The following is a 16,484-nucleotide window of genomic DNA, read 5'->3' on the forward strand; positions in this document are numbered from 1 at the left end:
GGGCTGGCGCGGGATCGGGCAGTGTTTCGTTCTGCTGTGCATGGGGTCGCTATGAGTCGGAAAGGACTCGACGGCACTTAACAACAACAACAACAGCATAAATATATGTTGACATAATGTGCTTATGAAAATAATGCACAGAAGGCCACGTGGTCTGTAAAATGTATAATGTGTGCATTATTTGTGTAAAGCATGGTATTTAAAACACATTGCTGGTGTTCATTAATACATTTATACAATTGCTATATTTAAAAGAAGTTTGAATGTTTTGTGGTCATACCAGATATGGTCATGAGCTGTACAAAAAATGGGCAGATTTTATCTATTCTATATTTGATATACAGGGGAAAAATGGGAAAATGGTGAGTAGTGGCTGAATCCTGAAAGAAACAGCCTTAACACTTAATTGAATATTTACTGTACAACTGAATTGTTAATTTATTCAGATTTGCAGATATCAACTATGCAGAAAGACACTTTATATACAGTGACACATCCATTGAGATCTTGAATTTCTTAAATTTTTCATATTGTGAAACTTGTATACTGAATAACTTATGAATGCAATGAGTTTTGTTTCCTGCAAGACTAGGTTTAGCACCTATAACGTGCAAATAAAATGGTTGTGATAGAGATGATCATCATATTTCAAGTGGTGAAAACAATATATGGGGAGCCAACGTTTTGAGGTTTACTGAACCAATTTGTACTATGACTGTCACTTCTCCAAAATATAATTTTAAAAAAGTTAAAATTTCTATTATTTTATTGTAGTTATTTTTTTTTCTTTCCTCCTCTCATCCTTTCTGTTTGATTAGACTGTTTCTAAGCTCTAGAGTGAAATCGAATTTGTGGGTTGGGTTTACAAGAGTCTATAGGGCTCCCCTGGGAAGGCTTGGACTCTCTGCTGATTACCCTGCAGTCTTTGAAGCTGCATAACATAGAACCCAAGGAATGTTCGCAGTAATCATAGTCTAATTCTTCATGCAAGCTCTGCACCAACCTTACTTTTAACCTGAAGATAATCATAAGGAAAATGGGAGTGAGGGGAGATTAGTCCCCTTTATTTGTTAATGAAGAGGCTTTGTTTCTCTGAAACCCAGTTTGTCCAATAATGCTAATGTGTCTGTAATTATTTTGTTTCTTGTCAATTCCTTTATTTTTTGTGTAAGTCTTTACTTACTCTGTAATATGATTTTATAGAAATTATATCACTTAAATATGAAAGGTAGCGAGAAATTACATGCTTCTAAAAAATCAACATAATAATCACAAAATATTTAGTGAAGACATGTCTCCCATTATTATGCCCTTTCTGTTAAGTTTTTATGTGCTCTTCAACTGAGGCAGGATTATGTTCTATATCAATGAGGAGCTCTGTCATACTGCTTTTAGCTGTATAATCCTTGTTCATATAGTATTACAAAACTGGGTCTCAGTTATATTATCTATAAACATAGAAACTAAGAATAGATAATTTGTAAAGTTCTTACAAAGCTTGAAAACTAGTTTGCTTTGTTCATAGACTTGCACTTAGAAAATAAATGTATAGCTCTTATATAACCTTGAAAATTCCTATGATTTTTAATAGAATGATACATGTCTACCCTCTAAAAGTAAAAATTATCAGGTCTTCAGATGATCATTAAACAAAATCAAAACATAAAAATTTTAATTATGATTTTAGCATATTCAAGCAACTTATAAAATTTAGCAGCAAGTTTATAAAATGTCATACTTTATTTCCATAATACCGGCTATTTTTATCCTATAGACCAAAATGTATTCCATACTATAAAATGAAGAATATTAAGAAGAAAATTATCATTTGGAGACAAAGTTATGTAAACCCCATTTAAATTTATTACTAGATTTTATTTTAAAATTTACAATACTTCACAAAAAAATAAAAGTATGAGCCAACAGCATTTGGCAGCTTTAAAATACTTCTTTCAGGTAATTAATTCAAGAAATATTTAAAGAATACTTACTATGTATCAAGCACTACCCTAGATGTTGAGACTACCACGGTGAACAAAACTGACAATGCCCTTACCATGTGGAGTTTATATTCAGAGACGCTGAGGGGCTGATGGCAAGTGAAGAAGGAGAAAGAAAATAAGGAAATGTACAATAAGGCCTTCTCATTAGCCTTGCTGATGAGAGGATATTTGAACAGAGACCTAAAGGAAGAGGAAGAGAGCTCTGTGGGACAGAGAGAACAAATGCTGAAGCAGGAACTTCTTGGCAATTGGAGTGAAGCAAGGGATAGAATGGCAAAGAATGTAGTCAGAAATGTGAGTGCTAGTGTGTGTTTCCAATTGCAAACCAATTCTCATGCATATGTATCAGAGTAGGCCAGAACTCCATAGCATTTTCAGTAGCTGATTTTTCAGAAATAGATATCCAGACATTTCTTCTGAGGTTCTTCTGGGTGGACTCAAAGCTCTAAACTTTCACTTAGCAGCCAAGTGTATTAATCCTCTATACCACCTGAGGATTCTGTGTTTGTGTGTGTGTGTGTTTAAAAAAGCATTACCATAGAAGATACAGTAATTAAAAAAAAAAAAAAAAAAAAAACTCAATTCATTCCAGATGGTCCAAATGAAGAATCTTTATGAAAGGACCAACTACAAAGGAATGAATGGGGTTAAGGAAACTACAAATCATCATGTCCTAGCATGTCTTAAGAGGTGTTCTGTTGGTGCAGTGCTTAAGGCATTTGATTGCTAACCAGAAGGTTGGAGGGCCACTTTGAGGATGGAGGATGGGGCAATCTACTTCTGTAAAGATTACTGCCTTGGAAATCCAATGCTAGTTGCTATGAGTCAGAATCAACTCAATGGCAGTGAGTTTGAGTACTCCTTAATAACAATTCCCCTGTGGATGACTACTGCCTAAGATCTGCTTGAGCCCTTCTCTTGATCTTCATTTCTGTCTCTGTACATCCCTTCATACTTAACCCTAGATAGGGAGAGAAGAAGAAGCGGAGCTTTAAAAAGAAAAAAAAAATATATAACTATATTGCAATTTAAAAGATTACAGATGGTGGTACACAATGAATGTGGTAAGTAATTACTTCTGATTATATTTCAAAAGTAGCTTCAATGGAATTTACTAATGGATTAGTTATAAGGTGAAAGAGAAATGAGAGAAGTCAAAAATGATTTTAGGTTTTTGACCTGAGCGTCTGAAAAGTTGGAATTGTTATTAACTGAAATGGGCATAGACCACAGAGAGAAGTGATTTGAAATAATTAAAAATATATAGTAGTCCAGCTCCTTAGAAAAACTCGAAAAACCAAACTCACTGCCATCAAGTGGCTTCCAACTCATAGTAGACCCAATAGGGTTTCCAAGGCTGTAAATATTTTGTTTATTCAAACCGCCAATCTTTGGTTAGCAGCACAATGCCTTAAGGCTACCAGAGCTCCTCCCATAGGAAAGTATGTGTAAAATAAACACAGTGTGAACCCAATCATGGTTTTTATTTTTTTGTACTGAATACAAGAAATACTTTTGAAAAAATATGAATGTTAGTTGTTGCTTTTTGTTTTTTAATGTTTTATAATATTTTTGCCATTTTTTATTTGTTAGATACCCTAACACCATGTATTCATGCCATCTGAAAATTCTTCTTTGTCAGGAAACTTATGCAGTTTGAATTTTTCCTGTATGTTTGGTGTGACCATAATGAACTTTAAAATATTTGAAATGCTGCTGAAATGTGTCTGTAAATTCAGCTTCCGTGGAATAGCTATATAGTTATATATTTAATTGGTCATTGACCATTTTCTAGATAACATATGGATTCTGATTGACAAATTAATAAATGGAACAAAAGGTATGAAGGAATTCTTGAGATATTAAGAATTTTAAGTTTATGAGATAATGCTATGCGGAGACATTTTGCCTTCTTTCAGTCAGAACAAGAGAAAAGAGGAGAAAAAGAGAAGGAAACAGAAAATGTAATTAGTAGTCAGGACTCAGTTGACTTCAGAGGTCACTATCAATTTAAGATTGTGGTTCTCAACATCTTGGGAGTCACAGCTTCCTTTCTGAGTATATTGTAAGCCATAAATTTTTACCTAAGAAAAATGCCCTGACACTCACACTTCGGCTTATAATTTTAGGAGATTCAGCTATTCCCAAGGCCCCAGAGTAGAGGGTGTCTACACTTTAAGAAGCTTTTAAGGAATATTGCAGGTTGTAGAATTCTTCCCTAGAGATGTAGAAATATAAAGGCAAAAGAGGAAGAGACTGCTAACTGGGAAGTGCATACAGGATTTTACTGCCCTTCATAAAGTGTCCACCTTTTCCTTGTAAAGCACTGTCTGTGTGACCTGAGTGTGTAGTGAGACGAGAGGTTGTGTGTAGCCAAATTGACCAGTATTTTCCATAAAAGTTTCTTAAGAACAGATGAATGCCAACCACATGGCATCTTCTGCTCCAGAGTACAGTTCTACATTTTCTTTTTCAAATTTCTCCTAGCTGCTAAGTAAATTTATACAGTCAAAGCACAACTCTATGGAAAAGGAATTTAAAATGATGTCAAATGCAGCAACTTATTGGCTCAAATCTCATTGATAATTTTTTCTCACTTTTCATGTCTCCTGCTCTTGTATTTTGAATACAAAGTGTTTTAAGATGGAAGAAGATCATGTGAAACTAGCCTCATAACGACTGTGTTTCTTGGGCCATAAACTAGCACAAATTATATCTAACAATTCTAATTAAAATAGAAATTTAATGGATTTATATTCAGTTCTTTCCTCTGGTGATGAAACATTTAGATAATGTAGTACATCAATGAAATTCTGATGATAGCACATTAAAAAAAAAAATTAAAATGCATATTGTGACCTAACATGATCTTCAAATGCTAAAGATTTAAAAATTAGAGTTAGATATCTATGGTTTACCTAAATAAGATACAAACCATGTTCTCTGGAGTGAAACAGGGATCATATAATGAATGTGAGACAAAGACAACAGTTAAACATTGACTTTCTGATATCAGCTTTAGGAACAAAATGAACCTTTCACATCCACCTGTGCTAGGAGTGACTGGGACCAGCCAGAGTATCTGATTAAAGGATTTAATTATTGTAGTTGAGCTCATCTGGCTCCACATAATGCCTCACTGACTTCTGATTTAATTTACTTTAAGTTAAATTTTCAAATTCTCCTTCTCTCTCTCTTTTTTTAATGTTATACTTTTCTAAGGACACCATAAGTTCATCATGCAATTTAATTTTTTTTTCCTGGTACAAAACTTGTATTTTGAATTACTTGCTCAGAAGTAATATATACCTGTTCTTGACATGGATATTCAACATGTTTCCATGAAGGTCCAGTAGAAACCAGAGGTGTTGATAAAATAATTTATGTCATAACGAAATTATTTTGTAAGGCATTTTACATTTTCTTTCTTTCAGTCACTATGAGAAGAAAAAATAAAAATAACCCCGAAGTGACCCTGTGAGATGAGGACAGTAAAGGTATTTTTTTTTTAAGAAAAAACAAGCATAATTTGTTTTTCAAGTTGTTGCAATGTTTAATAACAGTTTGCTATTATTTATACCATTTTATGTGCTTCTTTATCAGATACAAATTTCAGTAGGGAAATAAGCCAACATTCCTAAAAATGAATTATAAATAACTGTGTCTTAGAATACTAAAAGGATTTTAAAACTTTCAATTAAGCAAAGTTAATCTCTTCCCCTAATTGAAATAATGGAAAATAAATGTGTAGACATTTTCATGGCTTGGGGGGAAAATATCTTCGGGCTTTAAGCCCCCAAGGTCATGTTCCTTAGTAGCCATTGTTGGGATCTGCTTCCACTACAGTCCTGCATGGTAGGTACCATTTTGTCTTCTTCTGAAGGTTCATCGAGACATTGGTTACTGTTAACATGTCTCAAGGTGAGTTTCTGTAAAAGATAACCAATAATGTTGTTGTCGTTGTTATTATGTGCCGTAACCAATAATAAGTACAGCTTATTTCATCTTAACTTCACTAGTACATCAGGTTAAATTCACTCTCTTAAAAATCTTTATTCTAGTGCAATACATTGTGATATATTTGTAAAAGAAACTTTGCACAAGTGTCTCTGAATTAATTACACACAACTTTGACTATTAAAGTTTCATCATTGTCTAATATACCTTTATTTGCAGATAGTTAAAGAAATTGGCTGACATTTATAATTAACTATCAAGAATTCAGGTTCCTTTGCAAAAAGCTCATTTGTGAGCTCTGAGGTCAGTGAGGGCTTCCCCAATACACTGGTTTTCATGTTGTGTTGTTGTTGTTATATGCTGTTGAGTCAGACCCAACTCATAGTGACCCCTCCTTGGGTTTCTGAGGCAGTGTCACTACGGAAGTAGATTGTCCCATCTTCCTTCCAAGGAGTGGCCGGTGGGTTTGAACCACCAGCCTTCTGGTTAGCAGTCAAGTGCCTTAGCCACTGTGCTACCAGAGCTCCCACTGGTTTTCATAGGCATATGTTATTCAGTAACAATTTGGTAAACACTCAAATGGATGTCACAGCTGTGACCCACAAGCACAAAACTTTTAGTGATGTTCCTATTTCAAGACAATCAACCAACCACATTATCTGTGATTCTGAGACATTCATTGTAGAAGAGTGATTATCATAGCAGCCAATGATCTGTGTTACTTGATAGTATGCTTACTGAATTTTGGTTTGCATTTTGAAGGATATTTAAAAATATGTCAATATAAAATAAAAACAGGTGATATATTTTAAATGCCATATTTATATTTTATTTTTTAATAATAAATATTCTCCTTACACGCAGATGTTGAAATGAGTTCCAATCATTTCACCATGTTACATAGTCATTGTATGTCTTCTCTTTTGAGTTTTCCCTTACATTATGAAATTATTTTCTTTGGATTTCCCAGATATATTTAAACCAATATGCTTTAATGTGTACTAGGTATTTCTGCTCCGTTTATGGACAACGTCTAGAACCATATTATATGAAAAACTCCACAACCAGAAGAGTATTAATGTGTGAGAAGGCATTTGTAGATATGTCTTCAACAAGCATTATATATAATTTTTTTTGCAAACTATTGATATTACATTGAAATTCAGGTTCCATGCAACAAAAATGGTGGAGAAACACACCCAAAACGATTGTTAGTATGTTTGGATTAGGACTGAAACCACCCTAAAATACACTTCTGAAAAAAGTGGAATAAACGTGGGAGCAGAATGCTTACTAGAAAAAAAGCAGGAAATTAAAATAGCAAGGCTATTAGATGTGAAGGAGATTTCAAGACTGAAACTTTGGTTGTTGCTCTTTCAATTCACAGAATCAAGCTATTTGTACTAAAATTGGAGAAAGCAAGAAGTGGCCAAAGATAGGCAAAAAGATGGTTGATTTAATCTTAGGACACCAGAAATTAAACCAGCAACTAGCTTGGAGAAAGAGACAAAACAAAACCAGTATTTTTTTATAAAAAATTCTAGTTAAAATCAACTAAAAATTCTTCATTTTTGTTATGTACCTGAGATTCTTTGCATATATATCTTCTTTCCAAAAAAACACTTACCCTTGCTTGCTTCTATTAGATCCTTTTGAAAAAAAATTTATGATTTTATATATGTAGAGTATGCTTTTGCCCACTGAACTATTCCAAGAAGCTCAGCCATTTTCTTATTTTAATCTAATCACACGTAACAATAATTGGTGGTTTTGATTAATTAGCAGTTACCTTAGGTCAAAAATGTATATATAAATACAGACTTTGAGACTTCTCCTTACTGATCAAATTGAATACAGGGTGTCAACTATATTGTTGTTCTTAGCAGATGTCAAGTTGACCCCTGACTCATGGCAACTCCATGTTTTATAGAGTAGAACTGTTCCATAGGGTTTTCTTTGCTATAATCTTTGCAGAAGCAATTTGCCAGGCCTGTCTGATGCCAAGTCACTGAGTGGATTTGAGTTGTCAACCTTTATGTTAGCCACTCACAAACAGCTTGTGCTACCCAAGCAGGCTCCTTGTCAACCAACCATGAAAAAAAAAAAACACTCCTGTCTAGTTGATTCGACTTATAGTGACCCCTCCTTGGGTTTCCCAGGCAGTAGCACTAGGGAAGTAGATTGCCCAACCTTCCTTTCAGGGAGTGGCTGGTGGGTTTGAACCATCAGCCTTTTGGTTAGCAGTCAAATGCCTTAGGCATTACACCACCATAGCTCCCCAACTAACTATACAAATAATAATAATTTTAGATATTTAGTAATTATTTTTCTTTCTAACAAAAATATTAATAAATATTTTCTTTGAAGGAATTCATTATTTGTCAAAGCCCATAGATAAACAAAGGTAAATAGCCCTTCAAAATTCTCCTTTTCAATGTGGCACAGGACAAAGAGCAGATAGCCTCAGACCTGAGTGTGAATTCCTGCCTCCCTGCTTGTTGTTGTTGTTGGTATGTGCCGTGGAGTCGGCCCCGACTCATAGCGACCCCGCCTTGGGTTGCCGAGGCAATATCACTACGGAAGTAGATTGCCTCCCTGCTTACTAGCTTTGAAAACTTGGGCAAGTTCCCAAGTCATCCTATGGGATACATTCTCTGACAGAAAATACTTACTTAAAAATATCATTTTTCCCTTCTGCTTTTAAAAATATGACCTTCAGTCAACTATCCTGCTCTAGTCCCTTGTCATCTTTATAAGAGGAAAAATATTAGTGATGCTTGTTGAAAACATTGCTTATAGTAAAAATGACCTCTGCTAGGTAAACTGCATCTGGCCTTATAAATTATAAATACTTGATAGAGAGCCAAATGTTGAGCTTCTCTAAGTGCAGATACTCTTGTAATTTTGCATTTTCTATTGAATTCCTGGAATACCATTAAGTCTAGAAAGTTGTTACAAGAAATATTATCCCCTGTGGAACATGAAGCTATTTAGCCAGGTTGATTTCCATACTGGTCTTATGTGGCTCTCATCATTTTGCATTAGGCTGTCAACAGTGGAGAAGCTACTTTCCAGAAGGCTGCGAGACCTGCTTGGGAACTGTTGTAAGTTCCTTCACTGAGTGATGCAAGCTGTCGCTCTGCCCTAGAATTCTTGGAATAAACTGATGCTTTCTGACTTGATGTTCAATTAAGCATAAGAATACCATAAGGAGCCCAAGTGATGCAATGATTAAGCAACTTAACAGAAGGATAGTGGTTTGAATCCACTCAGTAGTTCTGTAAAAAAAAAAAAAGACCTGGCAACTGTTCCCATAAAGATTACAAGCTAGAAAATTTACGGAGTAGTTCTAATAAGTCAGATGGGTTCTCTAAGTGTCAAAACTGACTCAGTGACACCTAACAACAATGAGACCACAATCTGAGGATCTTACATACCAGCTGTGGTTGTTTTGAAAACAAATTAAGGTAATATCTGAAAATTGCCCAGTACCCAAGTTTTCCTCGTGTAAAGGTCTGGACTTTTCCAGCTTTTTCAACTCTTATATTTGGAAGGCCTTGTTTTGACTGCAGTTCTATTTTAAGCAACACGAATTCCCTCCTCTCCATCCTTACTTTCAGAGTCCCAGCTTTGTCACAAGAATTCCAAACTCAATTGTGTTTTCTCCTAATGACTTTAACTGGTTCATCTGAGCCACAAGACCTCCCTGATCTGCCATATGCTCTTGTAGTAAAGCATTTGTCAATGTTACAACCTTTATTTACTACACAATATATTCCTTAAAACCAAGAGATAGGATAAATTCTTATATGTATCCTTAATAAGAAGTTCACAACAGTTTGCAGACTTGAACAGAATAATGATTCATTTTGTGGCTTATGAGAAGATTCACAAATCACATCAGTGAGCGATGTAAGAGATAATTAAAAAAAAAAAAACTAGCTTTATTATTATAATCACGTCACTTAACCAACCACAAAGAAATGTTTAGAAATCATTTACTTCATAAAATTATTGAAAATTATTAGTTATTCCTTAATAATATATTTACTAAAGATTCAGGTTAAAATAATTACAAAGTCTGGTAAAGTCATGCTATCTCTGCACACAACCAAAATATTTGGGTAAAAATTAACAAAATTAAATAATTTCAGTATTTCAAAAGCAATCCATTTTTTTGGTTATGCTATTCTTTAAAATTGATTTCCTTCAGCTCTGATTCAAAATCTATTGTCATAGACATGGCTATAATTAGCCTAAAAAGAGTTAAGTAAATGATACAGTATATCATGATACACGCATACATATATATGTATTAAAATATGTTAATTAATGATATACTAAACGATACTTATTATACACATCCTTCAAATTAATGAATGGTTAAGAAGTAAAAGACAGAAAAATTTCTCCATAGAGAAATAGTGCATAAAAATTTTTCTTTAATTACCTTATAAAGAAGTTACCAGATTTCAATAAAGGAACATAACTGTTAGACTAAAATGAAAGAAATGAAGTCTGCAATACAAACCTTCAAAACTTATTAGAGAAAGTAATTAGTGGAATGCTCAAGAATAGTTCTAAAAACTTCCATTCTTATATAGTTTCTAAGCAGCCATTTTTGCAAAGAGCTGTCATTACATGCTTCCACAGTGGGATGTTGGGAGCCATCAACTACTTTGCTTATTGAGAGACAGGATTGGGTGATTTTGTGAAGAAGAGTATGGGTCTGTTTGACAAAAAAAATAATGAATAATGACAAAACCAAGTACAAAGGCAGTAATAAATCAATCATCCTGGGCAACATACAATTTCTTCTGGATAAGGATGAAAAGCTCACGTCACAATAATTGCATCCATTGAGCTGTGAGCTGTATTCTTTTAGCTGGCTTTCGTATAAACTTTATTCAGTAGAAGTAAATGGAGCTAAGACTGAGGATATATAGAAGGGCTTGAGATCCAATGAGGAAACATTTTGGGCAAAATGTTTTATGGATAAAAAAGGTTGTATTTTCAGAGTACATCCAAATTAAAAAAAAAAAAAAGTACTAAATTAGATATTTTGTGAGTGTGTATTCAAAATATTTGATTAATTAGTCCAGACAGAGAGTTTTCAATTATAGTTCTTATTCTCCTTCTTTGCCCTGACCTTGAGTGAAAGCTGGGTGACAGGGAAGAAGCTGTGGGATGATTTAACTTTAGCATTTGCTATACAGTATGATATTCAGATTGTTTCCATATATGTTTTCAGAAGACTGATCAGGTAGTGTTTATAAGGGGTCCACATATGCATTGCTATATTAATCTAGATGTCAATTAGAAAAGTAATAAAGGGAGGAAATAGAAAAAGATCTCCCCCACTGGGTCTCTTAACTTCACCTAATTCTCTAAACATAATGCATAATTAATGAATTATTTGTCTGTTTCTTGCTTTTCATCTGTTTCATCCCAAACTGTATAAACTCCAGGAAAGCTGTGGACCATGGCTACCTACATCAAGTCCAGTACCTGAACACAGGCAGTACTCAGTAAGTTTGCTGAATGAAACACTTATGAGATGATAATGCAGAAAATAAATTCTGTTAAGATTAAACTACTTCTCTTAGGCAGAGTAATAGAAACAAATAATTGGATCTACCTTTTACATGTGCAAATTTCTTGAGGTCTATAGTAAAATGGTAAACAAATGATTTGTAAAAACAGGAAAGGTAATATTATCATATATATTTGCTACTTCATTTAATTCACTAAAGAGTCTGTTAGTTTTAACCAAACATGAGCTTCCTATTTAGATTGTTTGATTTTTCTATGCTATATCATCATCTTCTCTCAATGATATATATTTTTTTTCCTTAAGTGAGATTTTTCTTGGCAAATATCAAGTCAACATTGAAGATCCTAGTATTAGTGACTATGGAGTTCATATGTCACAAAAAAGAAAAATGAATTATAAGCTTTACTATGGTATAAAACCAACAAACAAAAAGGAATGATTTTGCATGTGCTGGGGAGATGTTGACCCTGGACATGAATACAATATACAAATTTACATAAGAAACACATATGTAATTTTTTTCTCAAAAGCTTTTTCATCACACTAGTAGATATAAAAAAAAAAAAGAAATTCAAGTAACTTTTATTCCATGTGCTTCTAAAATAAAATACAAACCAGAAGGAAAAGTAAAAATCTTAATCTTGAGATAAGTATTATTTTTTATTAAAAGACAATACAATATTCAATGTGTTCATTTGTTTAAAACTAATTATAATTTGTTTCTTGACTACTATTAGAAGAGATCATTATTATTAATATTTGATATCTTTTCAAATAATTTTTCTATCACATACATGTTTATATAATGGAATTCTTCTAATAAATATTTAAATATTAAACCATAATAAAAATAAACTCACTGCCATCAAGTCGATTCTGACTCACAGTAACCCATATTGGTTTTCTGAGGTGGTAAATCTTTACAGAAGTAGATTGCTTCATCTTCCTTTCACGGAGCAGCTGGTGGGTTTGAACCATCATCCTTCTGGTTAGCAGCAAATGGCTTAGGTAGGTGGCATAGTGGATAATGCATTGGCTGCTAACCAGAAGGTCAGCAGTTCAAACCCACCAGCTTCTGACAACTTCAATTGTTTCTCCACTTATTATGATGTTGCTTATTGGTCCATTTGTGAGGATTTTTATTTTCTTTATGTTGATATGTAATCCACACTGAAAACTGTAGTCCTTGATCTTCATCAATAAGTGCTTCAAGTCATCTTCATATTTACCAAGCAAGGTTTTGTCATCTGTATATTGTAGGTATTAACACTTTAAAGACGTCTTTTGCAGCAGATTTGGTCAAAGCATTATGTCGTTTACATTTTTTCACTTCTGCTTCTATGAGCATTAACTATGGATCCAAGTGAAAGGAAATAGTTGACAACATCAATTATTTTCTTTGTTTAGCATGATGTGGCTTATTGGATTTTGGTTTTCTTCATGTCAAAGTGTAATCCACACTGAAAGCTGTATTTTTGATCTTCATCAGTAAGGACTTCAAGGCATCTTCATTTTCAGGAAGCAAGCTCGGGTCATCTGCATACTGAAGATTGGTAATGAGTCTTCCTCCAATCATTATACTACATTCTTCTTTATATAGACCATCTTCTGGGATTATTTGTCCAGAATATAGATTGAATGGTGAAAAGATACAACCTTGACATAAACTTTCCTGATTTTAAACCTTGCAGTTTTCCCTTGTTCTGTTCCAGCAACAGCCTTTGGTCTATGTACAGGCTTCTGATGAGTGTAATTAAGTATTCTGGAATTCCCATTCTTTGTAATGTTATCCATAATTGTTATGATCCACACAGTTGAATGCCTTTGCACAGTCAATCAAGCATAGTTAAACATTCTTCTCTTAAAACCAAAATCCATTTAACATCAGCAGTTATATTCCTCATTCACATCCTCTTCTGAATCTATCATGAATTTCTGCCAGTTGCCTGTTGAGGTACTGCTGCAAATTGTTTTTGAATTGTCTTAAGGAAAAGTTTACTTATGTGTGATATTAATGATATTGTTAGATAATGTCTATATTCTGTTGGATCACTTTTCTTTGGAATTGGCATAAATATAGATATCTTCCAGTCAGTTGGCCAGGTAGCTGTCTTCCAAATTTCTTTACTTAGTCAAGTGAGTGCTTCCAGCTTTCTATCTGTTTGCTCAAGCATCTCATTTAGTATTCCATCAGTTCCTGGAGTGGGAGCTCTAGTGGCATAATACCTTTTGATTGCTAACCATAAGGCTGGTGGTACAAACTCACCAGCCAATCCTCAGAAGGAAGAGTAGGCAATCTAGTTCTGTAGAAATACCACCTCAGAAACCCACAGAGGGATCGCTAAGAGGTGAATCGACTTGATGGCGGTGAGTTTCTTTCTTTCTTTCTTTCTTTTTTTTTGCTAGTGCCTTCATTGCAGCTTGGACTTCTTCCTTCAACACAATTGGTTCTTGATCATAATATATTACCCTCTGATAAAGGCTGAATATTGACCAATTCCTTTTGGTACAGTGACTCTGTGTTCCTTCCACTTTAGTTTGATGCTTCCTACACTGTTCAATATTTCACTCATAGAATCTTTCAATATTTCAACAGGAGGCTTGGATATTTCTTTCAGTATTTTAAAGGTTGAGAAATACTGAGCATTTTCTTCCCTTTTGGCTATCTCCAAGCCTTTACATATTTCATTACTATACTTTACTTTTGTCTTCTTGAGCCCTTTGAAATCTATTCATGTCTTTTACTTTATTATTTCTTCCATTCACTTTAGCTACTCTACATTAAAGAAGAAGTTTCAGAGTCTCTTCTGACATCCTTTTTTGGTGTTTTCTGTCTTCTTGACTTTTTAATGATCTTTTGCTTTCTCTACGAATGATGTACTTGATGGTATCCACAACTCATCTGATCTTTGGTCATTAGTGTTCAACAACTCAAAACTATTCTTCACATGATCTCTAAATTCAGGTGGGATATACCCAAGGGGGTACTTAGGAATTTATGAACTTGTTTTAATTTTATTCACCTTCAACTTGAGTTTGCATATGAGTAATTGATGGTCTGTTTCACAGTTGGGCCCTGGCCTTGTTCTGACTAATGATATGATGTGGCACTTTGCCATCATATTTTTGCATAGATGTAGTCAATTTGATTTCTGTGTATTCTACCTAGACAGGACCATGTGTATAGTCATCATTTATGTTGCTGGAAAAAGGTACTTGCGATGAATAAGTCATTGGTGTTGCAAAATTCTATCATGCTATCTTCAGCATCCTTTCTATCACCAAGGTGATATTTTCCAAGTATGGATCTTCCTTCTTTATTTCTAAGTGTCATATTCCAGATTGGGCAATCTACTTTCATAGTGATATCACTTCAGAAACCCAAGGACCGGTCACTATGAGTCAGATCTGACTTGACGGCAGTGAGTTAGAATTTGAGTAATATCAATATATCTTGATTCCATATTTGATCAGTTTCAGACTACAGAAGTTGGTAAAAAAAAATCTTTGATTTCCTCATCTTTGGTATTAGTGGTTGGTATGTAAACTTGAATAATAGTCATTTTAACTGGTCTTCCTTGTGAGCATATGTATAGTATCCTATCAATAACAGCATTATACTTCAGGATAGATCTTGAATTTTTTTTTTTTTTTTTTGACAATGAATGTAACACCCTTCATATTCAATTTTTCATTCCTGGCATAGTAGTCCATGTGATTGTCCAATTCCAAATAGCCAATACCAGTCCATTTCAGCTCAGTGATGCCTAGGATTTCTATCTTAATGTATTCCATTTCATTTTTGATGACTTCCAGTTTTCATAGATTCATAGTTAGTACATTCCATGTTCTGATTATTAATGGATGTTTATAGCAATTTCTTCTCATTTTGAACAGTACTACATCAGCAAATGAAGGTCCTGAAAGTTTTACTCCATCGATGTCATTAAAGTTGACTCTACTTTGAGGAAGCAGCTCATTGTCAGCCTTATTTTGAATGTCATCCAACCTTAGGAACTCATATTATGATATTATCAGACAATGTTCTGCTGTTATTCATAAGGTTTTCACTGGACAGTTGTTTTAGAAGTAGATCACCAGGTCTTTCTTCCTATTCTTTCTTAGTGGATAAGCTCTGCTAAAACCATTATACCATAGCTGACCTTGTTGGTACTTGAAATACCAGTGGTATAGCCCAGCATCACAGTAACAAGCCACTGCAGTACAAAAAAAAAAAAAAAATCACAAATGAGTGGTGGACTTATAAGATAGCATTACTTAATTGTTCTCCTATGAAATATAAAGCAATAGTATTTCCTGGGATGTACAAAATATGAATCATACTATTTTAAGGTACTTAAGAAAAATTATAGGATCTCTGGCATAGTGCCTAAGGCACTTGACTGCTAACCAGAAGGCTAGTGGTTCAAACCTACCAGCCACGCCTTGGAAGGAAGATGGAGTAATCTTCTTCCGTAGTGATACTGCCTCAGAAACCCAAGGAGGGGTCCCTATGAGTTGAGTCTGACTTGATGGCACATAACAACAACAACAACAACAAGAAAAATTATGCATTCTAGCCTTTATATGTATTTATTTGGCTAAGGAAAAATGTGATGTAGACTATCCCTAAATCTACTCTTTTGAAAAATTCCTATTGAAAGTCAACTAGAATTTCAAGCTGGAAAACAAATTTAATGACAAAATAATTATCTTAATATTATAAAATTAAGCTATATCTTTGTATTAAGTAAAAAATTTGAAATACTCATGAATAAATAGAACTAACTGCACAACAGAATTAAGGATGAATCATACAGGTCTCAGTTTAAAAAATGGCAAACTAGGTTCTGGTAAGATAGTGGACAAGGGAGAAAGACTGCACAGACCCTCTTCAACAAAGAAAAGGGAAACCAATTAACACAGACACAGAAGATAATCCTGGACCCCTAAACCTTGAAGGGAAGGAT

General features: G+C 34.0%; 1 protein-coding gene across 1 annotated transcript in view; it reads right to left on the reverse strand.

Moving 5' to 3' along the window:
* Nucleotides 1-5,791: 5,791 nt before the first annotated feature.
* Nucleotides 5,792-16,484, reverse strand: part of GALNT13 (polypeptide N-acetylgalactosaminyltransferase 13) — a 798,776-nt gene continuing 788,083 nt past the window's right edge. Inside the window, exon 11 of the mRNA XM_007934922.2 lies at nt 5,792-5,932. Coding sequence (XP_007933113.1) covers nt 5,792-5,932 — 141 coding nt within the window. The remainder of the gene's footprint in view (nt 5,933-16,484) is intronic.

Source organism: Orycteropus afer, unplaced genomic scaffold, assembly GCF_000298275.1.
Source record: "Orycteropus afer afer isolate SDZICR_OR568_19922 unplaced genomic scaffold, OryAfe1.0 scaffold00023, whole genome shotgun sequence".
Lineage (NCBI taxonomy): Eukaryota > Metazoa > Chordata > Mammalia > Tubulidentata > Orycteropodidae > Orycteropus > Orycteropus afer.